General features: G+C 38.4%; 1 protein-coding gene across 2 annotated transcripts in view; it reads left to right on the top strand.

Annotated features, from left to right (window-relative positions):
* LOC132156055 (tumor protein p53-inducible protein 11-like) overlaps positions 1 to 26695 on the top strand; it is an 83605-nt gene that overhangs the window by 38207 nt on the left and 18703 nt on the right. The window contains exons 1-2 of one of the 2 annotated variants that reach the window (XM_059564878.1): positions 21773 to 21905; positions 23475 to 23612. In XM_059564878.1, the coding sequence (XP_059420861.1) occupies positions 23484 to 23612 (129 nt within the window). In that variant the 5' untranslated portion in view covers positions 21773 to 21905; positions 23475 to 23483. Of the gene's footprint in view, positions 1 to 21772; positions 21906 to 23474; positions 23613 to 26695 lie in introns of those variants that run through there. The other variant, XM_059564879.1, reaches the window with a different exon arrangement.

Below are 26695 nucleotides of genomic sequence, written 5' to 3'. Positions count from 1 at the left end.
AGAAGTCTAGTGATGAAATATCTTGCTTTACTGAGAGAAATTCATACCGTGTATATATCAGTAACCATACAAGGAGCTCTTTAGTGCTGATACTAAGAAACAAGATGATCTGAAGGCCCAAGTTTCATGATGTTAGAAGTTCCTTTTGTGTAATTTCAATGAGGTCAAATGCGTTTTCTTCTGTTTTCCTGTTAAACTGAAAAGCAGCTTGACTTAAGTATGGCATCAGGTTAAATAACTCCTGTCCCAGCCTGTGTTTGAAATGATGGCATCGATAACCTGATGGATATTGACACAAACAGGGTGTAATCTGACGATGATCTATAGCAGTGGTTTCAACATGGTTTTGCTCAGATTTTACATTGGACAACCAGTGGCGAGTTGAGCTGCTGTAACACATTGCCAGATTTGTAATCCTTAACAGAAATGGCTTTAAAAAGAAAAAAGAGAGATGCATTTGCAACACTAAACACCCACATCAGCGGCACGACTATGACAGATGCTTTCAGGAAATAAAAGCACCATGCCGTGTCTCAGTGTTTAGGATTAATGGACCAGCAACAGTACATAAGGTTGTAGCTATTTGTTAAAATGCGATTTCAATTGTATTGTTTATGAAGTGCATTTAGGCTGCCCTTTGAGAAAGGTCTTTTTAAGTAAGATGATGTTGTGGGTGACTTATACCATTTAGCCTATGATGTGTACTTTCAATTCAGCCAAGTTCTGATCATCTAATGACTTTTCTTAAAATGGATTATATTTGAGTGCAAAGCCACTAAGCCACAAATCCAACAGAACAGCATACTTTGAGATTGAGATTCCCTCAGTGGAATCCAATTACAAGTGGGCTCTGGAGGCATATTTGATACGTATGGAAACCCGTTCCCGCCACAGCTGAGAAAAATATGATCTGTAAGTCATAATAATGCGAAACTTTCTCATAATTTTGACTTAATATCTCGTTATATTGAGAAACGTTGTCATAATATTGACTTAGTTTCTCATAATAACAACTTAGTTTCTCGTAATAATGAGACACTTTCTCGTAGTTGAAATAATGACTTAACCCTTAAAGACCTAGAACATTTTTGGGGCGCTTGACACACCTGCACTTTTCTTTGTTTTTCAGACCTATTCTAGCAGTCAGCATTAAGTGCCATATATCATTATAAACAGGAGGACTTACAGTTTAAATTTAACTAATTCAAAGTCTCAATTTTACTTTAGTTTTCTCAAAGAATGAATGAAATTACAGAATTTTAAGAAAAATGCAAGCAACAGTTGGGTGTTTTTTACTGTGTACTCAAGTAGAAACTCCTAAAGTTTGGATATTTTTCTTTAGAAAGTTGAGTCTGGGTGTTTTACACTTCCAAATAAAATTTTGTTTTAGTCCAAAAACAGTGCAAATGATTCACAAGCTACACAAAATGAGTGAGAAATATTCAGAGTGCAACAAAAAAACAGTGCAAACTATCTTTTTGAACTATATATTTTGTATAATTATTTAATTATAATAGACATAATATAAATGAGAGATCCCTTGGCTGTAATATGTATCAGAATCGATTTTACCGGGACATCGCCTAGCGACCCACAACATAAATTCCAGTGCTTTATCAGATATGTACCACTGTTTCATCCTTGGTTTTGATTTGTTTTATGTCAAAGTTCTCTGTCGTGTGTTTTTTGTGCTTTTTCAGAGAGTTTTCTCATGCAAAAGTGTTCGTTTGTGTTTGTATCCAACACGTCACTCTGGTTAACATCGTCTTTTCTGAATCCAAAATACTTCAAAATTATGGAAGATGATTTATGGTTTGGCACCAAGTCAGATTCTGCACTGCCACCGGCCACATTATCTCCCGCACTCATTTTCTTTCTTTTTAATTTATCCGCTGTCTCTGTACAGTGTGCATAGACGTTGGAACAGGGGGGGCTGGGGGGGCGGCTGCCCCACTCCCCCTTTCCCCACACCTCTCGGGGTCAGGCAGCTGGGGGGGGTGGGGGTTTGTTCGTTGTTTTTGTTTTATAGTTTAAATGTAACTAATATATATAGTTATATAATATATATATAGTTATATATAGTTATATATAGTTATATATATATATATATATATATATATATATAGTTTTTATTTTTTTATATATATATATATATATATATATATTAGTCGTGGCCAAAAGTTTTGAGAATTACATAAATATTGGAAATTGGAAAAGTAGCTGCTTAAGTTTTTATAATAGCAATTTGCATATACTCCAGAATGTTATGAAGAGTGATCAGATGAATTGCATAGTCCTTCTTTGCCATGAAAATTAACTTAATCCCAAAAAAACCTTTCCACTGCATTTCATTGCTGTCATTAAAGGACCTGCTGAGATCATTTCAGTAATCGTCTTGTTAACTCAGGTGAGAATGTTGACGAGCACAAGGCTGGAGATCATTATGTCAGGCTGATTGGGTTAGAATGGCAGACTTGACATGTTAAAGGAACACTCCACCGTTTTTTGAAATAGGGCTTATTCACATTATTTCCTACATTTAGATAGGTGGGCAAATGCATTTTTGTGTCAGTGCATGCATTGTTTTAGTTTGACTGGGTCGGCTTTAGCTTAGCTTAGCACAATGAATGGAATCCTTTGTTGCCAGCTAGCATGGCCTGAGTAAAAGTGATCAAAAAAAATAAAAAAAACCCACCTAATTACTTCTTGTGGCCTGCGTATTCACAACGAGTACAAATAGCGATCCAGATTAACACTAGGCGATTTCCTAGGCAGATATTGACTTGGGACTATATTATGGGGAAGCACAGGCGAAGCACTGCTGCTTAGGCGAAGCACTGCTACTTCGGCGCAGAGATATCACGCAACACATGAAATCCCACGAATTCCATCAACATACCGGCGTGCAACGCGTCAAAAAAAACAGAAGAAGAAGAACATACCGGCGTGACCTGCACCGAGTGTCTTCGCTTTTGGATGATTTATTTTGAGAAGTTACAGCAAACATGGTTATTACCTGTATAGCAAAAGGTTGTGAGAACAAACAAAGGACATACACGAATGTAATGTTTCACAGAATTCCACCTAATGTGGAACTGAGAAATAAATGGCTAGCAGCTCTGGAGATCTGTAGTTCAACGCCCATCAACAAAATAAAGCAGTATTGTGTTTGCGAAGAACATTTTGCACCAGAGGACTACTTTGAAAACACAGGAAGAACAAAGTGCACATGTAAGTTGTCTTTTATTTCTTTTCCTATATAACCTATATTGCCTGTGAAAACATCAACTCTATGTGAATACAGCTATAATATGGGTCGATCTATACATGCGTCATGATTAAAATAATCACTTACTCTGTGGACAGCTGTCCATTTGGTCCATTCGGCGTGGGGCGTTTTTTCCAGTTCACTTTGTCACACCGGAAAAAAAAATCGAGTACTGCAGAATGGATCAGCGCCGTGAAATCCTCTGTAGATGTGACAAAACTTCGGGCACGCTCATCTTTATCTGACGTGTTGAGCCTTATCATCAATGGCAAAAACATGTCCCACTCTCTACAGCATAGACACTCTATTTCCGTCGGCATAGATTGGCATATTCCCCCACATTCACACCACCAGTTCATGTTGGCTCTCATCACGAGCGATCGCAACCTCCTCCTCCTGTCGTTCTATTTTCAAAGCACGCAGCTCGTCTTCTGTAAACTCTGGTTCAAATAGGTATGCTTCTGCTTCTTGACTGTCTGAGAAGTCACCCTCTTCGTCTCTCAAAATCAGCCATGTTCATCGCCATTCGTGTACTGTAAGGAAAATAGCCAGGCAGCTACTATACTTGACTATTCACGCCGGTATGTTGACTGAAGTCGTGGGATTTCATGTGTTGCGTGATATCTCTGCGCCGAAGTAGCAGTGCTTCGCCTAAGCAGCAGTGCTTCGCCTGTGCTTCCCCATAATATAGTCCCAAATCAATATCTGCCTAGGAAATCGCCTAGTGTTAATCTGGATCGCTATTTGTACTTGTTGTGAATACGCAGGCCACAAGAAGTAATTAGGTGGGTTTTTTAAAAATTTTTTGATCACTTTTACTCAGGCCATGCTAGCTGGCAACAAAGGATTCCATTCATTGTGCTAAGCTAAGCTAACGCCGACCCAGTCAAACTAAAACAATGCATGCACTGACGCAAAAATGCATTTGCCCACCTATCTAAATGTAGGAAATAATGTGAATAAGCCCTATTTCAAAAAACGGTGGAGTGTTCCTTTAAAAGGAGGGTGATGCTTGAAAATCATTGTTCTTCCATTGTTAACCATGGTGACCTGCAAAGAAACGTGTGCAGCCATCATTCCGTAGCATAAAAATTAAATCCTTCACAGGCAAGGATATTGTGGCTACTAAGATTGCACCTAAATCAACAATTTATAGGATCATCAAGAACTTCAAGGAAAGAGGTTCAATTCTTGTAAAGAAGGCTTCAGGGCGTCCAAGAAAGTCCAGCAAGCGCCAGGATCGTCTCCTAAAGGGGATTCAGCTGCGGGATCAGAGTGCCACCAGTGCAGAGCTTGCTCAGGAATGGCAGCAGGCAGGTGTGAGCGCATCTGCACGCACAGTGAGGCCAAGACTTTTGGAAGATGGCCTGGTGTCAAGAAGGGCAGCAAAGAAGCCACTTCTCTCCAAAAAAATATCAGGGACAGATTGATCTTCTGCAGAAAGTATAGTGAATGGACTGCTGAGGACTGGGGCAAAGTCATATTCTCCGATGAAGCCCCTTTCCGATTGTTTGGGGCATCTGGAAAAAGGCTTGTCCGGAGAAGAAAAGGTGAGCGCTACCATCAGTCCTGTGTCATGCCAACAGTAAAGCATCCTGACACCATTCATGTGTGGGGTTGCTTCTCATCCAAGGGAGTGGGCTCACTCACAATTCTGCCCAAAAACACAGCCATGAATAAAGAATGGTACCAAAACACCCTCCAACAGCAACTTCTTCCAACAATCCAACAACAGTTTGGTGAAGAACAATGCATTTTCCAGCACGATGGAGCACTGTGCCATAAGGCAAAAGTGATAACTAAGTGGCTCGGGGACCAGAATGTTGAAATTTTGGGTCCATGGCCTGGAAACTCCCCAGATCTTAATCCCATTGAGAACTTGTGGTCAATCCTCAAGAGGCGGGTGGACAAACAAAAACCCACTAATTCTGACAAACTCCAAGAAGTGATTATGAAAGAATGGGTTGCTATCACTCAGGATTTGGCCCAGAAGTTGATTGAGAGCATGCCCAGTCGAATTGCAGAGGTCCTGAAAAAGAAGGGCCAACACTGCAAATACTGACTCTTTGCATATGTAATTGTCGATAAAAGCCTTTGAAACCGATGAAGTGCTTGTAATTATATTTCAGTACATCACAGAAACAACTGAAACAAAGATCTAAAAGCAGTTTAGCAGCAAACTTTTTGAAAACTAATATTTATGTAATTCTCAAAACTTTTGGCCACGACTGTATATATATATATATATATATATATATATATATATATATATATATATATAAATACAGAATCTGAATTAAAATGTGTTTGATTTAAGCCTACATTTCAAAATTTTTGTCAGAAAATGTATTGTTTTTAAGCCTTTCGCACGTACGATCACACAGGTGTAATCAGTCTAGGCTGGTCCCTGGAGCGTACGATCAAGTGCATCACAAAATCAACTGCTAAATTCAAATGTTGAATTTAGCCAGAGACAGGCGCGCTCAGAGCTGTCATATATCACAACTTTTCAGTTTTTTCAACCACATTGTAGGAGCCATTTATATATTCACCTTCTCTGGATAGGTTAATATTGCTATTTTTATTCTAGCCACTGGGTGGGAGTGTTGAACTATGTGTGACACGTCACGGGGAGGTAGATATATTAACAGGTGTTGCAATTAGTTAGGAAAGGGTGTGGATGGCGAGGAACACACGGTTCTTACCGTAGCCGTGAGCACTCCGCTTACCCACAGCATGACAGCACTTTAGTATTCAGCACTGGGTGAAGTATCATTTTATATAAATTATACCCTTTTTTACCTTCATAATAAACGGGAACACCACCCAAAGAGAGCTAATGTTTGGACTCAGAATTTTCTGCTACGCGTTGAGAACACCATGCCATCTATGCCAAGGCTTATAGGATAGCCTCAACACAGTAAGAACCTATTCCTTTTCGTTGGGAGATGCTTCTGAATTGGACAGGAGTGGACTGATCGCTTGGATATTGAAAGGATTGCCCATTTCATTGGATTGATTACCTGTCACGGAGCCTGGAAGTTATAATTGAAACATCTGTAAGTCCTCACGCAGACCGTAATCACGGAAAGCTGGTGGGTACACTTTCATATATTTCTGCTGATGTATGGAATTGGAAAAAGGTGGATTCTCGAATTTGAAATGAAAGACTGTTTCAGTGTTGTTGCTTCGTAAAATTGAAAGTGCTATGTTGTGTGTGCTGCTGGTTGCCTCTGCATGAGCAAGTTTAATTGTGCTGTTATCATTGAGTGCTTTGAACTGGATGCGCTTAATGCATAAAGATGATTGCAGAGGAAGAAACTGAGCTCGATAGAGCCAAAATTGCTTCTGTGGCTACAGATAAAAATGATATTTCTGATAAGTCGAGTGTTGCTGTTGATGACTCGGGGAAACGCATAAGAAATTTAACAGCTAAGGGATTTACAATGTTGTTCGAAAATCTGCAAAAAAATCAGAAATCCCAACTTATGCAAGCTAATAAAATTAAGCAGAGGATTAATGAGGTTCTTTCTGGAAAAATAACATCTCAAACTGTGTTTGATGTGAAGAAATGTCTAAACAAATATACCACGTTGTGCAATGAGGCTTTAGAAACCCAAACTACGTTGCTGGAAATGCCTATGCCAGATTCTGAATACGACAAACAACAACATTGGCTTGCACATAAAACAGTGGAATTTAATACATTTGAGAATGATGTGAAGAAGTGGTTGGCCGATGCTGCTGCAAAAAATGATGACCGGAATCTTGATGTGCTGTCTATAACAAATGTTGATATAAGGCCTGAAGATAGTATTTCCAATATCTCAAGTAAAGGGTCAAAACATAAAGATCACTCTTCTGTCCATTCAAAGGCTGCCAGTATTAGTTCTGTGCGTTTAAAGGCAAAGGCTGAAAGGGCTGCACTTTTACAGTCTGCAGCTGCTTTGAGAAAAAAGCATGACATTAACGCTGAAGAAGCAGCCCTTCAAATGGAAAAGGCAAAGCTGAAAAGGAAAAAGGAACAGCTAGAGGTTGAGGCCGAATTGGCTGTTGCTACGGCTAGATTGTCTGTGTTTGTGTGGATGAGTATGAAGAGGATAATGGAGAGGATGCCATGAATACCTATCTTCATGCTCATTTGAAATCACAAACATCAAGTTATGCGAACACCGTTCCTGTCTTGCAACTTCCTAAAACTGTCTCTTTCCAACAGGACCATTCTCTGCCATTGGCTGTACGGCCTAAGGAAAGGCCGCATATTCCACAAGCCCAGTCTTCTGACAGATTCAGACTCACTAACGCTTCAACAGCAGGGTTTCAACCACTGACCTCACAAGGGAGTACATGTATGCAATCACAGTCGCACCATCATTCCTCTGTTGACAATGTTCAACACCCTACTTTGTATGACCTTATGCAACAGCAAACTAACATAATCGGTCAGCTGGTACAGAACCAAGCCTTAGCCTCTCTTCCGCCACGAGCTATCCTAGAGTTTGATGGTGATCCACTTAAGTATGCTGCCTTCATTAGAGCTTTCGAGCAAGCAATTGAAAGGAAAACTACAGATAAACAAGAATGTCTTTATTATCTTGAACAACATACCAGAGGGCAGCCCAGAGAACTGGTTCGGAGTTGCTATAACATGGCTCCTGGGGATGGCTATGAGAGAGCAAAGAATCTATTGAAAGAATTCTTCGGAAATGAAATAAAAAATTCTGTAGCTTATATGGAGAAGGCTATGACGTGGCCTACAATGAGGGTTGATGACATTAATGCTCTGCAGTCCTTTTCAATCTTTTTAAGGGACTGTTGTAATGTTATGGAAGATTTACAGCATATGGAGGAGTTGAACGTGCCATCCAATCTTCGCCTGATAATGATGAAGTTGCCATATAAACTGAGGTAAAAATGGAGGTCTGTCGCTTGGGAGCTACAGGAGCGCCGTGGTTACAGAGCTATGTTCCCAGACTTTGTGGCCTTCATTGAGCGTCAGGTAAAGATTCTGTCTGATCCTCTCTTCTGTGACCTACAGGGTACGCCATCAGACTCTTCCTCTAAACAAAAGAGTAGACATACCGGAAGAGGTCAAGCTACTGTTGCTGCCATTAATACTGCCTTAGGATCAACCACATCAGCAGCTTGGTACCAACAGCACAGAGGGCCAGCTTCACAAAGGAATGACGAAGAGTCATGCTGTGTTTGTAAGAGTCAGCATTCAGTGGAGAAGTGTTCACAGCTTGATGAGATGTCACACAGGGAGAAATTGGAGGTTTTGAAGGTTGGCAGAGTGTGTTTCAGCTGTCTGAGGAGAGGTCATATGAGCAGGGACTGTGACAAGCCTTTGACTTGTGATATATGTAAACACAAACATCCAACTGTCCTACACATTAAACTTAAAACACATGAAGTGTCAGTCAATAATGCATCTGTGTCATTGGAGACATGTGGCCATACTGGGGCCGGAAGTGATGAATGTGTTCTCTCTATTGTGCCTGTACAGGTGAAGGCCAGGTCCGGGAGCAAGATTATGAACACCTATGCCTTTCTAGACCCTGGGAGTTCAGCTTCTTTCTGTACTCAACATCTCATGAGAAAACTGAATCTTTCAGGAGTCAAGACTAGCATTCTTCTTCGTACTCTTGGCCAAGAGAGGTCTGTAGACACATTCTTGCTTAGTGGTCTTGAGGTGTCTGGTTTGAATGAAGAAAACTTCCTTGACTTACCTGAAGTTTAAACCCAGAAGACCATGCCTGTGAGCAGAAATAACATTCTCACTCAACTGGATCTAGAGGGATGGAAATACCTCAAAGGCATTACAGTTCCCAGTCTTGAGGCAGAGGTGGAATTGTTGATTGGCACCAATGCACCGAAGCTCATGGAACCATGGGAAATAATAAATAGCCAAGGCAATGGACCTTATGCTGTCAGGACTCTACTGGGGTGGGTCGTGAATGGCCCGCTGAGAGGTGGTGAGCCGCCTAAAGGCAAGAAAGGCCTTCCTGAAGTCACTGTCAATAGGATCTCAGTCGCCAAGCTACAAGACTTATTGGTTTCCCAATACAATCAGGATTTCAATGAAAAATCAGACCATGTTTGCCTTTCTAGAGAGGATCAAAGATTTATGCAAATAATGGAGTCTTCAATTCAGCTTGATGAAGGACACTATTGCTTTGACTTGCCATTTAAGGCTAAAGATGTCATCTTGCCAAATAATTATAGCATCGCAAAGCAGCGTCTCTTAAGTCTTCACAGGAAGTTCAAGAGGAATAAAGATTATCATCAAGAGTACACAGCTTTCCTCTCCGAAGTCATTGAAAAGGGTTATGCTGAGCTTGTACCGCATCAGCAGCTGAAGCGAGATGACGGCAAGGTGTGGTATATTCCCCATCATGGGGTATACCATCCAAAGAAGAAAACCCTTCGAGTTGTCTTTGACTGTGCTGCTGTGTTTAAAGGAATTTCATTGAATTCTCAGCTCTTGCAGGGGCCTCACCTCACAAGCACCTTACTTGGCGTACTTACTAGGTTTAGACAAGAACGAGTAGCGTGCCAAGCCATGTTCCATCAGGTGAGGGTGACTCCGGAGCACACAGACTTTTTACGCTTCTTGTGGTATCCTGATGGCGATACAAGACAAGCTTCCATGCAATACAGGATGAGAATTCACCTCTTTGGGGCCGTGTCTCCGCCCAGTTGTGCGAACTATGCACTGCGGAGAATTGTGCAAGACTACAAAGACAACTTTGAACCTAGTGTTCTGAACACAATACTCCAAAATTTCTACATGGATGATTGTTTAAAATCTGTGTCATCAGAAGCTAAAGCCATAAAAATGGTGCATGAATTAACTGAAGCCTGTGGGAAGAGAGGATTCCTCCTGTTGAAGTAGACAAGCAACAGCAGTGAGGTCTTGGCTAGTATTCCTCAGTCACAGCGCTCCAAGACCTCCAGGGGGCTTAACCTGGATCAAAGGGCAAGTCCTGTCGAAACAGCTAGATACAGACATGCTGACCTTTAGGATAGCCATCGAAGAGAGCCCACATACAAGACGTGGCATATTGTCTGTGGTGTCGACTATCTATGACCCTTTGGGTTTTCTTGCACCATTTACTTTACCTGTTAAAAGGATGCTGCAGGATATGTGTAGGCTGAACATCGGCTGGGATGCCAACATACCTCATGTCTTCTCCGAGCAGTGGTCTAAATGGCTGGCTGATCTCCATCATATCACTGATCTCACTGTGGACCGGTGCATCAAGCCGAAGGATTTTGGAACACCTACTCACCTGCAGTTGCATCACTTCTCCGATGCCAGTGAGTATGGCTACGGAACTGCGTCATATCTCAGGATGGAGAATAAGAGAAATCATGTCAGTACTGCTTTTATCTTGGGCAAGGCCAGGGTTGCTCCTTTAAAGCAAATAACAATTCCTCGCCTTGAGCTGACTGCTGCTGTCCTGGCTGTCCGGGTGGACAACATGCTGAAGAGGGAGTTGCAGCTGGATTTATACCCATCAGTATTCTGGACAGACAATACAACTGTTTTAAAGTACAACCCGAATTCTGGAAAAGTTGGGACGTTTTTTAAATTTTAATAAAATGAAAACTAAAGGAATTTCAAATCACATGAGCCAATATTTTATTCACAATAGAACATAGATAACGTAGCAAATGTTTAAACTGAGAAATGTTACACTTTTATCCACTTAATTAGCTCATTTAAAATTTAATGCCTGCTACAGGTCTCAAAAAAGTTGGCACGGGGCAACAAATGGCTAAAAAAGCAAGCAGTTTTGAAAAGATTCAGCTGGGAGAACATCTAGTGATTAATTAAGTTAATTGATATCAGGTCTGTAACATGATTAGCTATAAAAGCTTTGTCTTAGAGTAGCAGAGGCTCTCAGAAGTAAAGATGGGCAGAGGCTCTCCAATCTGTGAAAGACTGCGTAAAAAAATTGTGGAAAACTTTAAAAACAATGTTCCTCAACGTCAAATTGCAAAGGCTTGGCAAATCTCATCATCTACAGTGCATAACATCATCAAAAGATTCAGAGAAACTGGAGAAATCTCTGTGCGTAAGGGACAAGGCCGGAGACCTTTATTGGATCTTCGGGCTGTCAGACGACACTGCATCACTCATCGGCATGATTGTGTCAATGACATTACTAAATGGGCCCAGGAATACTTTCAGAAACCACTGTCGGTAAACACAATCCGCCATGCCATCAGCAGATGCCAACTAAAGCTCTATCATGCAAAAATGAAGCCATATGTGAACATGGTCCAGAAGCGCCGTCGTGTCCTGTGGGCCAAGGCTCATTTAAAATGGACTATTTCAAAGTGGAATAGTGTTTTATGGTCAGACGAGTCCAAATTTGACATTCTTGTTGGAAATCACGGACGCCGTGTCCTCCGGGCTAAAGAGGAGGGAGACCTTCCAGCATGTTATCAGCGTTCAGTTCAAAAGCCAGCATCTCTGATGGTATGGGGGTGCATAAGTGCATACGGTATGGGCAGCTTGCATGTTTTGGAAGGCTCTGTGAGTGCTGAAAGGTATATAAAGGTTTTAGAGCAACATATGCTTCCCTCCAAACAACGTCTATTTCAGGGAAGGCCTTGTTTATTTCAGCAGGACAATGCAAAACCACATACTGCAGCTATAACAACAGCATGGCTTCGTCATAGAAGAGTCCGGGTGCTAACCTGGCCTGCCTGCAGTCCAGATCTTTCACCTATAGAGAACATTTGGCGCATCATTAAACGAAAAATACGTCAAAGACGACCACGAACTCTTCAGCAGCTGGAAATCTATATAAGGCAAGAATGGGACCAAATTCCAACAGCAAAACTCTAGCAACTCATAGCCTCAATGCCCAGACGTCTTCAAACTGTTTTGAAAAGAAAAGGAGATGCTACACCATGGTAAACATGCCCCGTCCCAACTATTTTGAGACCTGTAGCAGAAATCAAAATTGAAATGAGCTCATTTTGTGCATAAAATTGTAAACTTTCTCAGTTTAAACATTTGCTATGTTATCTATGTTCTATTGTGAATAAAATATTGGCTCATGTGATTTGAAAGTCTTTTAGTTTTCATTTTATTAAAATTTAAAAAACGTCCCAACTTTTCCGGAATTCGGGTTGTATATTGGAAACGAGATCAGGAGGTTTCATACATTTGTGTCCAATAGGGTGGCTGTAATTAGAAATGAAACGGATGTTGCACAGTGGAGACACATTGGCACAAAACTTAATCCAGCAGATGAGGCCTCCAGGGGTCTAAGTGCGGAAGAATTTCTTGCATGCAGGCGGTGGCTGAAGGGACCAGACTTTCTCTTGAGGGGGGAGATGGAATGGCCTAAGACCATCATGGAACAACCTCTAATCCCTTTGGGTGACCCGGAGGTGAAGAAAGATCTACTGGTGAATGCCTTTGTATCCCATCGTCCACTGAATGAAACAAAGATGTTTTTAAGCTACTTTTCAGATTTTAAGAAGCTGAGAACAGCTGTGGCATGGATGTTCAGACTCAGAGATGTGCTTCTAACCCTGTCCAAAAGGAGAAAGGTTCTTGAAGCCTCTAAAGGCATTGGCCACGATAATGGAGGCCGAAGAAGCAACTACCTCTATGCCGAAATGCAAAGGGAAAAATTGGCACTTCGTGGACTGCAGGTGACTGCAGGTGACCTTGAGAGGGCAGAAGTGCCATCATCTGTTTTTCCCAGCAAGAAAGGTTTTCCGATGAGATTGCAGTTTTGAAAAACGGAGGATTTGTCAAAAGAAACAGTGACCTCTACAAATTGGACCCAGTGTTGGAGGATTGATTGCTGCGTGTGGGAGGAAGGCTTAGTAGGGCTGCCATGCCAGAAATTGAAAAAAACATCCTGTCATTCTTTCTAAAGAGCAGCATGTGTCCAAACTCATCTTAAAGTATATCCATCAAAGACTGGGTCACGCAGGTAGAAATCACATGCTCTCTTTTCTCAGTAAGCAATACTGGATTACTCATGCCAATTCTGCTTGCAGGAAGGTCATCTCTGAGTGTGTAGTTTGTCGCCGTCTCCAAGGAAAGACGGGGAACAAAAAATGGCTGACCTACCAATAGAGAGGATTGTGCCAGACTTACCTGCTTTCACAAATGTGGGAGTCGACTACTTTGGGCCAATTGAGGTGAAGAAGGGCCGGGGCAGAGCAAAGCGCTATGGCGTTCTCTTTACCTGCATGGCGAGCAGGGCAGTTCATCTCGAAGTTGCTTATGCTTTAGATACTGACTCATGCATAAATGCCATTCGCCGTTTCATGTGTCGTAGAGGTCAGGTGACACACCTGACATCAGATAATGGCACCAACTTCATAGGAGCTGAGCGGGAGTTAAGGGAAGCCATTGCTGAGTTAGACCAACAGAAAATTCAGCATGTCTTATTGCAGAATGTTCTGACATGGTCCTTTAACCCTCCAGCTGGGTCTCACCATGGAGGGGTTTGGGAGCGTCTTATTGGTCTTGTGAAAAGGGTCCTTTCTTCCACGCTCAGACTCCAAACACTGGATGATGAAGGGTTTCATACCATTCTTTGTGAAGTCGAAGCCATTCTCAATAGTCGTCCCATTACAAAGGCTTCTGATGATGCGAATGACCTCGAAGCACTTACACCCAACCACATCCTGCTCTTAAGGTCAAAGCCATACCTCCCTCTTGGGCTCTTTTGTAAGGATGACCTGTATCTGAAAAGAAGATGGAGGCAGGTGCAGTTCCTATCTGATCTATTTTGGAAACGCTGGGTGAGGGAATACTTACCACTACTCCAGGAGAGACAGAAGTGGATGAGACCAAAAAGAAGCTTTTCTGTTGGAGACATTGTGGTCATAATGGATCCTGTCGCTCCACGAGGGTCCTGGCTGATGGGAAAAATTACGCAGACATACCCTGACAAGAAAGGCTTCGTTCGCTCTGTGCTGCTGAAAACAAAAACGGGTCAACTGGAACGGCCAGTAACAAAGATCTGCCTATTGATTGAAGTCGAAGTGTCACAGATGAGGTCCTGACTAGCTGATCTGCCTACAGATGTCCTAAGCTCAAGAGAAGAAGATTGTACTTAAGATTATCATTGCACAAATGGCTCTTTTAGTTTAAAATTGGTAATTTGGGTAATTGTGGTTAAAGTTAATATTCACAATTATGGGGCCGGGGTGTAGGAGCCATTTATATATTCACCTTCTCTGGATAGGTTAATATTGCTATTATTATTCTAGCCACTGGGTGGGAGTGTTGCACTATGTGTGACACGTCACGGGGAGGTAGATATATTGAGCACTCAGCTTACCCACAGCATGACAGCACTTTAGTATTCAGCACTGGGTGAAGTATCATTTTATATAAATTATACCCTTTTTTACCTTCATAATAAACGGGAACACCACCCAAAGAGAGCTAATGTTTGGACTCAGAATTTTCTGCTACTCGTTGAGAACACCATGCCATCTATGCCAAGGCTTATAGGATAGCCTCAACACACATACTGTTTATTTTATGTTTTAAACATATAAATTCACATGAGTACTAAAAAAACAATACATTTAAAGTTTGTAAAATACACACTGATGTCTATGGAAGAGGTAATAATAATCCTTTCCATTATAATTCGACACGTTTTATTCATATCAGATACACATTGTGTAAGTAACTTCAATGTTTACTCTATTCTATTCCCAGTTCACCAGCCACTTACTTTTAAGTATTTCGGGAGAAGTGGATGAATTCACGTGTTATAGTTCAACATAGAGGTTGTAAATCCAACAGATCCGATTCTCTGAACTGCGTCTGCGGCACAAACTAACACGGCAGCACCCATCGCGCATAGAGCTCAACTAACGCGATCGTTATAAAGGTGTTTAAACAACAATATACTTCCACTTGCATGTATTTGACAATCAGAATATCAGATATTTCATGCCATAGCTAACACATTTGTGAATATTCTGAATAAAAAAGGAAAAATGACATAAAAGCAGATCATCATTCATTCAGCGCTGTTGCTGCTGCGGTGTGTCACGTGACAAGCAATGACGCGTCACCATGGAAATGCCGCCCCCCTTCTCACAATATAGTTCCCACGTCCCTGGTAGTGTGTGCGCGCTGCCTTTAGCGGTGCATTCAAGGGCACTCGTAAAACTGATGTTTGTTGTGACTGCCAGAGTTGTATGCAGGGCGAGCGTGGAGAGGGGGAATCTATATCGTCTATATCGTTGCTTTTTTCGATAGTAATATCTTGAAAGTTCATATATAGATATAGATACGATAACGATATATCGTTCAGTCCTAGTTTGTTCATATTCCAAAAGCAATATGTTAAGTAGTAGCTCAAAAGACTACTTATTGGTTGAATATGGTACAGTTTGAACCAATCTGGGCTCGGAGGTGGGACTACGCGTCAACAATAATTTCTGTTTGGCTCAGAGGAACGAAAGCATTGGTTTCTTCTGACGAATCAATGTTGTCAAAATGTGATGACGTAATCACGTGCACTACGGCGCCTCTGAATATCCAAAACGTGGAGAATCTCTGCTTTACATCACTTTTTAAAGCATTCAGATTGGATTAGCGGTTCAAAAGTTATTAAACATTAAAAAACAACAGTTATTTTCAGCCGCGGGCGGCTACAGTATATCGGTCTTTGAGGGTTAATCCAAAAAAAAAAAAATTGACGCATGCACAACACAAGAGTGATGGCACGCTAGCGACATATGTTGGTCAAAGCCATGCATGAACACCGCAAACATTGCTTGTTCTGTAATCTAAAGTGTATAATGATTTAATTGGTCATTAATTAACGATTTCAGATAAATTAACTGTTTGTAGTCTTTTGTTAATTTGTAACAGTGTTATTCTGCTATATAGTTATGGCTACAAACTTGGGCTGTAGCTATCAAATATTTTAGTAATCGAGTATTCTAGCAAAAATTCCATCGATTAATCGAGTAATTGGATAAAATGTGTTTTTGCTTGATTAAAGTGCAATATTAATTATGCAAGACAAAATAAGACTCCTGGGTCTCTTAAAATGAACTGAAATGAAAGTTTCCTTTTTAGAAAAAAATATATTTTTATTTTTTAAATGCATAGAATGCAATGCATACATCAAAAATAAACATTTAATAATTACCCATTGTTTCTCTGTCTGTACTTGTACTGTGAACAATGACAATAAAGTAGACAGATGAATTAAGTGCATATAAGTGCCATTCAGTTGGGGTTTTAAATAAAGCATTTTCTGAGATGCACATTAAACATTAAACACAAAACATTAATTTAATTTATTTAATTATTGAAAATTAACTTAACTTTTTGGTGAACAAAGGGCATTTACTATTAAAAATAAAACATGGAAGAAATGTTGTGATTTAACCTTAAAAAAAAAAAAAGTTTGATTTTTTTTTTAGTAGTAGGCTATGTACATTCTGCTGTACAATAGTCTTTAACCAGATTTTTATTTTGACGGGTTGACGGACTTTTACAATTCTGTGTATGTGATGTGACGCTAGTTTTACTCAAATCAAATGGTCAAATGCTCATGAAGTGACTCTCAGTGCAGTTCTGGAGATGTTGTTCATATGTTCACGTCCTAGTGAGACAGCAGACGCTGAAATCACCGGAGCGTCACGCACGCTTCAGTGTATGTAAATAAAGGAAGTCTCGCTTCTGCTCCATTCATTAACAGAGACAAACAGAACATACAGGATTCATATTTAAATAGACTGTTCCGGCTTAATATTTACTGATATTAGTCCATATCGTGATTTGATGTAAATGCAATGACCTATTTTTGATTAATTCATTCAAAATTTGGCAAATTCCATGCCATTCCGCGTTAAACTGTAAATTCCGTTTTTATGACTGGATTCCGCGATTCCCTCCGCGTTTTCTGCATCATGGAAATCATAGGGTCCTAGTTGTTGTAAGCGAGCACTATCTTGCAATGGACACACGCCACGACATTCTCTTTACGTTTGCCCGCATCCTCAAATCAAAACACTGCTGACTCCTTGTAGTATGTGATCTCGGACGCATCGCTTGTGTCTCCTTCTGCTTTGTGAGTGACGTAAACGCGTTTTGTCACATTAAAAAAAATCATTGCGAAAGAAGCTGACGTGAGATTTAAAATAAATTAAAAGAGGCTTCGAGATTTTTTGTAATCGAGTTACTCGAGGAATCGTTTCAGCCCTACTACAAACATTCCAGACTAATATCTCAGTTAAGAAATCCAGGCATTTTATGAAGAAATAAGAAATTACACACAATAATCATACATTAAGCCATCTCGTTTCAAAAGCACAAAGCATCGTTGTTCATTAACACGGCAACCTCTTAGTCTTCAGCGTCCCACTTCTTGCAGGAGAAACTCTTAACGTGAAAAATGCTTATTGTGGCATTAAGTACAAAGACAGGTTGAATCAAATTCAGTACAGAAATGAATGAACATTTTTTCTTTTCTTTTTTTGATTAGGTCATTATTTCGAGGAAGTTTCTCATTATTTAGAGAAAGTTTCTCATTATTACGAGAGACAAAGTCAATGTTATGAGAAATTATATCATTATTACAAGAAAGTTTCTCATTATTATGAGAAAATAAGTTGTTATAAAAAAACTAAGTCAATATTACGAGAAAGTTTCTCAATATAATGAGATACTAAGCCATAATTATGAGAAAGTTTGATGACTGACTTATGACTTACAGAATATTTTTTTTCTCAACTGTGGCGGGAACGGGCTTCCATAGAGATGCATGTTAATATCAGCAATAAAAATTATTTATTTTAAATTATTTTTTCATTAATTTTTTTATTAGTTTATTATTTATTTTTCATACATTTAATTTGTTTTTGTTTTGTTTAATTGATATATTTTAATCCATTTTGGCACCAATTTCTCTTTCTTTCTTGGCTGTTCTAAATTGCTTTCATCGTTTGTAAAATTTAATATTTCAGATGTGTCATCATGCACAATATTTGTTTCCAATACCTTTATCTATATAATTATATCTAGTTATATATTATCTATATAACTTCAAGATGTGTTTGTGTGCGTGTGTGTGTGAATTAGTGACATGACATGAGGAGATAAAGAGAAAAAAATCCCTAAATTAATTGCAATAATTTACTTAACCCCTTAACTGTCACTCACGTTTTTGAAGATAGACTTGAATGTGCATGATACAAACCTAAATTTTTATAATTCATGACTGAAAACATTTTGTAACATGATTTTGATGTGCCATTTACATGGTAATGCAATGTCTGATTTTAAAATGGGTTTTAAAGGATGAATTTTGAGATTTTATGTTTTCAAGTGATATATAACTTCTGATGATTTCTAAAACATGATAGAGAAAAAGGCAACGAGGAAGTCTTTTTTTTAAACAAAGGTCAAAACTCATTTTGTAATGTAGATTTCTGAGGGTGCACTCTTGTCATAAATTAATCTATTACTTTTCCTACATAATTTTTAACAAATAATATTGGAAAAATATATATTTGGGAGTCTTGAACCTTTCCAACGATATATAGTTTGTCAGGATTAGATTAGATTTGATTGTAATATAGTATAGTCAACGTAGGCGTCCCGTATACGGGACGGGTGACTTGTTTTATTGTATTAGACATATTTATAAAATGCAAGGGCTGTGGAAGATTATTTGACTCAGAATTACAAAAGCAATCATATATAACACCACAGGGATAACTGATGCTAATTATGATTGCGTACTACTTTCATTCATTCAGCTTGACTGGCAGTTCTAATATTGTTTGTAATTTATTTATAACAAGAGTTCTCCAAGATTATTGATGAATCGGTCTATGGCATGAGTACAATTATAAAATTCCTCTCAGAACATAATTATTTCCATTGACATATTCAGACTAGGGATTGTATACATATTTAATATTCCAACACACAGATGCTGAGGGGAAATGTTTCTGTCCTTCAGCTGAATTTCTTTCGTTCACTCACACAAGCTCAATATTTTATTCCCCCTTATAAACTCCCAACCTTAAGGCTGAAGCCTGGAAACAGGCTTGGGATTTTTGTAATAAACAATGAAGCCTTTTCTTCTTCCTTCCATGTCAATTGCTTCAGAATTCTATACATAGTAGCTTCATTTTAAAATGTCATCACATGGAGCCTTCAACCCGACAAAACCAGGCGATAAAACTCACACATGGCTGTGAGATCTTTTAAATTGCATCAAAGGCGTGATTTGACCGCTTGAAGGGTAACGATGGGGTGAGACGTCAAGATGAACAGAGCCTCATCACCGAATATATACTTTCAATAATGAGGGAGGGTGCCAAATGCGCAATCTGTGGGGTTGCTAGGCAACTGCATCAGCATCACTCCAGCAGCCTTGTCAAGAAACACATTGGAACCATGTTTTTGCATGGCTTCGCCTGGCTCATGTGTGCGATTTGCAGCACATTGATTGAAGAATTCCCCATTGCCTGCCTCTTATCTGGGATGGTAAAGTCACACACAGGCTGAATCGCTCAGTAAAGGAAGTAATGATTCACAGGCATCACCAGTTCAGCACAGTTGGCAGCATTAGTGTGACTATTGTTGTGGATTCAAAGTCTTTATTTGCAATGTATCACCACAAGGTGACAGATGAGCATGTTTAACGATTCTTCTGCCCTTTGCCTGTAGAGTGTAACCCTATCAGTTATGAGCAGCACAGTATTTAGAAGCAGTGCAGTGTCTTGCTGTGTGCTCATTCGTTAGTAATCAGTAGGACATGATCAAACTGTGAACTGCTTACTAAAGTTGCTGCTGACGGCAGCAGAGCACACTTATAAAAGAGAATCTGTGCTCATTAATTTCATTTAGATTTACACGCTTAGCAGATTATACATTTATATACTTATAAATATGGCAGCGCAAAGCTAGTACTCCTCTTACCAAGAGTTAGCACCAAACTTTTTATGTTTTTTAAATCCTGATATCAATTATAATCATTTGTTGCTTGATAATAACACAAAGATTGATGGTCTAACACATTTTGGAATTGTTTTTGCTGGTAGAGAAAAAAATGCACAATAAAAAAATTTATATAAATATATATTTTTTATAAACCATTATATTTATATTAATGCAAGAATACACCTGTTTGATCAAACCCAGTAAAAACAGTAATATTGTGAAATATTATTGCAATTTAAAATATCTGTTGTCTGTTTTAACACATATTAAAATGTAATTTATTCCTGTGATGGCAAAGCTGAATTTTCAGCATCATTACAGTCTTCAGTGTCACGGGATCCTTCAGAAATCATTCTCAAAGACTGATTTGGTGCATAAAAGATTTCCTATTTACCAATGCAACATTTGTGTAACTTAATATTTTTGTAGAAACCATTTTTTTCTGGATTTCGATAAATTTAACAGATTAATGGCTTGAATATATATAATTTTTTGTAAGCAATGTCACATTTTGATCAAATTAATGCATACTCGCTGAATACAAATTTGAATTTCTTTTAAAATGTTCTACTGGCCCTAAACTTTTAAATGTCAGTGTATATATCAATTATATATTTATACTTATTTACTAATGTAGGCTATGTATAAAGTTTTAAACCGATTGTCTTATGCAGACTGCTTAGATCACTCTTAATTCATTGATTTATTATACACAGCATTTAAATGACGTTTTATATTTTTATCTCTGTTTATCCATGATCTGTTGATTTTGGTTACTTCACTTTGTCAGTTGCATTCAGACTTTACGTCGGTCATGATAGTCACTGTCAGATTGCATGATTTTGACTCCTAAAATCTTGTCCTGTCGTGGACAAGAAACATGTCAGACTACATGTTGCCTCCCGACCATTCATCACGTGCTGTCTTTAACGACATGTGTGATTTCATCAAGAAGGCGGAACTAGCGACTGACTTCCGAAAAAGAGTGTAAACATTGCTGAAGTGCTTCTGCTATCGTTCGCCAGCATTTTGCTTTTTTTGTGTGTGAGTTATTAATGACATAATTTGGGTGAACTAACCCTTTAAACATGCTAGTCTTTCTGTCATGATGTCGTGAAGCATCTCAGATGCGGAATCAGTTGTCGTCCACTATGACACACTACATGAGCTGAAACGATGGAATCTTGCATCCCGAAGCCCATTGTTGTTCACGAATCCCCACGAAACCCTACATCAAGCAAATCGGGCTAAAATCGTGTGGTCTGAACCGAGCATTAGAGTGGCCAAAAATGATTGCAATTTGTTGCAGTGCTTGATTCATTCATTAATTTATGCATCATGTATAATTTAATTCAACATTTTCTGTTTCAAAAATCTGCTTGTCCAGTTAAATTTTTATTAATACTGAAATGAATACTACTTCTCTTTTTTGGTAGACTACTACATCTTTCCATTTGAAGAGCTCATTGATTATGCTGTCCTTTTAAAGTCTGCCCTTCTTTTTTGTTCTTGCAGCTTTCTGATCTTCTCCCGGCTCAGTAGTGCTGGAGCCTCAGACGTATTTGAACCTCTTCCTCATCGATTGTAACTCAGAACTTCTCTCTCCCTCTGCTGAGGGAGCACCTACCGTCTGTACTTCTGCTGTCCAGTACACCAAAGCAGGTGACTTCAGCACACACACTGAAAGACAGTCCTTTTATACTTGCAGGTGCCCCGGACCTTTGTTGTTCACCTGAGAGATCATATTCCTGAGGCCAAGCAGTAAAAACTATAGCGCTGTCTAAGTTCTGACATTCAAATATCCTTTTTTCAATAAGACAACCAGGGCCGCTGCTGGCCAAATGGGTTCCCTAAGCAGGATTGTATTGTTGAGCCCCCTTCCTCAAATATTATAAAAAACTACTATATGGGTAAAAATAGAACTTTACTTAAATAAAAATGTAAATAAAAAATGTTGTTTACAAATTACAAGTGTATCTCTCAACAGTTACTTATGGCTATGACTTCATTAATACAGTTGTCTAATTGATTATATAAATTAAGTTTTACTACAATAAAACCATGGTTTCTTTTTTTAAGGGTTGTGATGTCCACATGTTTTTTGTCGAAGAAATTATAAAGGCAGTGCCATCTATAGCAAAAAGCTGGCCAAAAAATGAAAGATTAAATGAATATTTGAATTAAATGTTTGGCCTATAGCCTAAACAAGGATTTTATTCTCCTGTAAGTGTAACAGAAGATATTACCCTTTGGCTCCCTTTGCAGGCATTTGTAATAACATGTAATGTACATAAATTTTTTATTTTGTATTAGCCTACATTATGTATTTTAACATTGTTCTTAACCAATCATTGTTGCCTCATTGTTTTTTTGTATAATGCATTTTAAGTCATTATAAAGGCTACTGATGGCTTAGGTCTGTTTTTATAACAAAAAAAAAAAATCTTAATTATTTTTTTGTAAATTATGAATTTAAGAAACAAAACCATGGCTAATTTGCAGTTACAATGGCTACAAGAACCAAGATTTTTGGTGTTATTCTTGTTAAAACCATGGCTAATTTTCGTAAGGGAACATGGAAAGTCAGAGAGAAAATTTGATGCGTTGGATGGTGAAAATATTTCTGACATTAAAACGTGTTATTAACATCAACAGCCAAAAAAGCTTCCCAGGATTATGAATGTGCCTGAAAGTGATACACAGGCCTCATTTTTACCTTTAACAAATGATTTACCATTTATTTTAATATATTTTTTTAAATGTATAAGGTGTGCATTGTAGTTGACACCTAAATTAACGCATTACAGTTGTTTTTTTGACTGTTAGTCATTCTCCTCAAATGCTATTGAGCTTTAAATATGAAGTTAAGCCTATTCGGTAGCCTATTTAAGCCTAAAGTAGCATAATTTATATATGATTACAGTTTATTTTAATAAATATAAAAAATGTAAAAGGTGTGCATTATAGTTGACACCGAGATTAACAGTTTGTTTTTATGAGTGTTAAGTCATTCTCAAATGCTATTGACGTTACAAAAGTCTATACCAATATAACATGTAACTTTAGAAACGGTACCTAAATTTGCGAATATGTAATAATACCTAAATTTTGCGAAGAATGAAAACTCCATTCCCAGTGCACAGAAGTGTGTGTGGCAAACAGTACGTGTGTGAACATGTAGTGACAAATCAGATCTGATCTTGCTCCCGCAACTCCTCTTCTCCTCTGTAGACTCTTGGAATGGCTGCTAAACCTCATCCACCTCTGATGAAGAAACACAGTCAGACCGATCTGGTGAGTCGACTCAAGACACGCAAGATCCTGGGTGTCGGTGGAGAGGATGATGATGGAGAAGTGCATAGGTCAAAGGTCAGTATTTGTATCTTGCACTATTTTGCCCTTATTAATTTCCTCTCCCAAGTTCCATGTGACCTGCATACACATGTTAATGTTTTGCATTATGCTCTTGCAGAGAAATGGATGTTCATATTGTCACTGTGTGACATGAGCTGTACAAAAACACATAATGCAATCTTTTGCTCATTATTTTGGTTTCATTTTACCTGTTACATTTGGAGTAGTATGCTCCATTGGTTCCTGTCCAAAAGTCCAAAATGATCACTTGCCAAAGTGTTGAATAAATAAAAAGTTACTTGCCAGTAGGGTTGCAAAGGGGGAAAAATATCTGGTAAATTTCCCGTAATTTTTCCAAAAACTTTCCAAGGACACGATATCGATAGAAAAAATGTTTGATATAGCGCATGATATAAGCACATGCTATGAATGTGCTATAATGAATTGCAAAAATTGTACAGTTGAATGTTAGGTGTGCATCAAGGAGCATCATGAAGTGGTGCGCGAGATACGGTGATGATAATGTAAGTGGCATTGTTGCATTTTAATGTTTTGGTAGTCAAGCACACGAGACGTGCCGCTGCTGCGTTATTCATTCAAAATATTAGAGAAATATAGCAGCTCAATGCTTCGTTCGAAGATCTTGATTAGGTTAAAACCTAAACCAAGCCATTCACACAGAATGCATATTCAGCAAATATTTTTACTGGAAAAAATACGATTGCTACACTCGTGTGTCACACAAGAGATGTATAGAAAGCCAAGGAAAGTTAAAACAGTTTAAACTTTTAGAAAACACGTTACGAATTTGTGGAGGTTTATTCCTTTTCACTGCGTCTCATGTGTTTCAAATGCAATCTGTGTAGTTAGCGATTTGGCTCTTTTATTTATGCAGTGCATAAATACATGATGCTGTTTTGTTCATAACTGTTTATGCAATTTACAAAATTATATTTTATTTATATATGTTAATTTAAACGCTATGCACGTTTTTATGGATAGTTATTTCATTGCATTGACAATTTAATATGCTGCATTGTTTTGCTCATTGCGCTCTCCTGTGGGCTCGTGACACATACCTAAAGTTTCCATAAGACTTATTTAATCTGCATTTAACACTTAAGAAAGGATATATTAGTTTACATTTTATTTTGTGTTAGACTGTTTGTCTCCATACATTGGGTAAATGAAAACCACAGTGGTTAAATTGAACAATTAATTTTTCTACTACAATTTATAGGTTATAAAAAATTTCAATAATTATTGATACCAAATGATATAAAGTCTGCACACTGAAAACTACTGTTTCAGAAGAATTTAATCAAACAACGTTTCGACCTTCAGGTCTTCATCAGGCACAATATCAATGTAAAGTGAAGTCAGCTTTAAATAGACACAGGTGATCACCTTGTGATTCAGTTGTCTTGCACCTGCGTTCTATTTGGATGTTTGGGATGTGCACACCTTTTTTGTATTATTGAGTACCAAATGATATGAAACATTATATCATTGATACCTTTTTATAGCTATATTGCCCAGTGGTAGAACGAGACGATTATCCAATCCATCTGAAGTTGTCCATTCAGAAGATGACAAAATACACATTTTAGGTATATAAATAGTATATATAGGAATTTTTGTTAATTATACAGCTCTATTTTTAATTTGTTATTCCGAATTGTGCCAAATTTGCCATTCCGCTTTATGAATGAATATACCTGTTGTATTTCCGGCAAAACGAGCAGAAATTCAGAAATGGCCTTCTCACCTCACCATTTTTTTTCTCAACTACATTTAAGTCCCCAGTTCAATTTTGTACATTTTTATTTTCTTCTCATATATTCCCATTAATTCCCATGGAAAGTTTCCAGTCTTTTGCAACCCTACTTGCCAGTAGATGGTAAGATTATTATTATACATGACTGTGTAAGACTTTGAGTTTCTTCAGCACAGCCTGTTGTTTGCAGCTTACCGTGATAAAAATGTAACTGTAGGGCTTCAGGGTATTTGTATGAGAAACAGTACTCTTATACATTTAGTGTAAATGCACAAACGCTATAGTTCAATCACAAAAAAGATTGCAATTACATTCCATTACTCCTTTAATGCATGCCTAAATTAATAAAATTTTATATGAATATCCCACATTTCTGCCACAAAACCATGGTGCACCACAAAATCCAAGGTAAATGATGGTGATTTGTAAATTGAAAAGTCTTTGACTGTATCGTTGAGCAGGAAAAAGGATACAGAGAAGACATCTTTCACAAATGTCTACATGTCTGTCTCTTTTAATGTTTATATGTAGTACATATAATGAGTTGTATTTGTAGGTGTTAATTATTATTGTAGCAAAATATTTAACACTCCTTTTTTCAAACCCTGGGTACAGAATGTAGAAGCATGTTAATTTTAATACCTAATCTGTAACCTATAATGGTTTTTGGTAGCCAAGGGTTATTAAAATCAGACAACTTCACACTATATATACAATTAGTGATGAAGTGATGAAGTTACGGCCCCTTTTTAATCACTGGAGCTGTCAATCACTTCAAATTCAGCATGATTGACTTGAGTTCTGCATGCCAAAACTCTGGTAAATTAAATGACACTGTGTACCAGTGTCGTAGCTGTGGGTGGCACCGGCACACCCGTGGCTACGCCACTGGTACACAGTGTCATGTAATTTAACCAGAGTTTTGGCATGCAGAACTCAAGAACTCAACCTAAAAATATATGCAGAATAATTTTTTATAGTCTCAATAATTTATTTTTTTTACTAAACTTGGGCTGTTGTTGTTTACTTAGAAAATATATATTATTAAATAAACCATTTCACACGTAAGTTACAAATATTTTAACTGACCCCTTGTTTCCATGGCGACGCGTCATGATTGTCACGTGACACACCGCAGCCACAATAACTAACAGATGTATCGCTATTCGTTTTATTTCGTTTTTCATTTTTTATTAAAAAATATTTACAAACTTGCTTACCATGTCAACTATCTGATATTCTGATTCTTCGTTTAAAAACCTTTATAAATTAGCGCTGCAGTTCAGAGTCCTGTCAGCCGGATTTAACGTACAGCACTTGA

This window comes from Carassius carassius, chromosome 13 (genome assembly GCF_963082965.1).
Source record: "Carassius carassius chromosome 13, fCarCar2.1, whole genome shotgun sequence".
NCBI lineage: Eukaryota > Metazoa > Chordata > Actinopteri > Cypriniformes > Cyprinidae > Carassius > Carassius carassius.
Note: the sequence above shows the minus strand (reverse complement) of the source record. Positions and strands in the feature narration are given on the sequence as shown.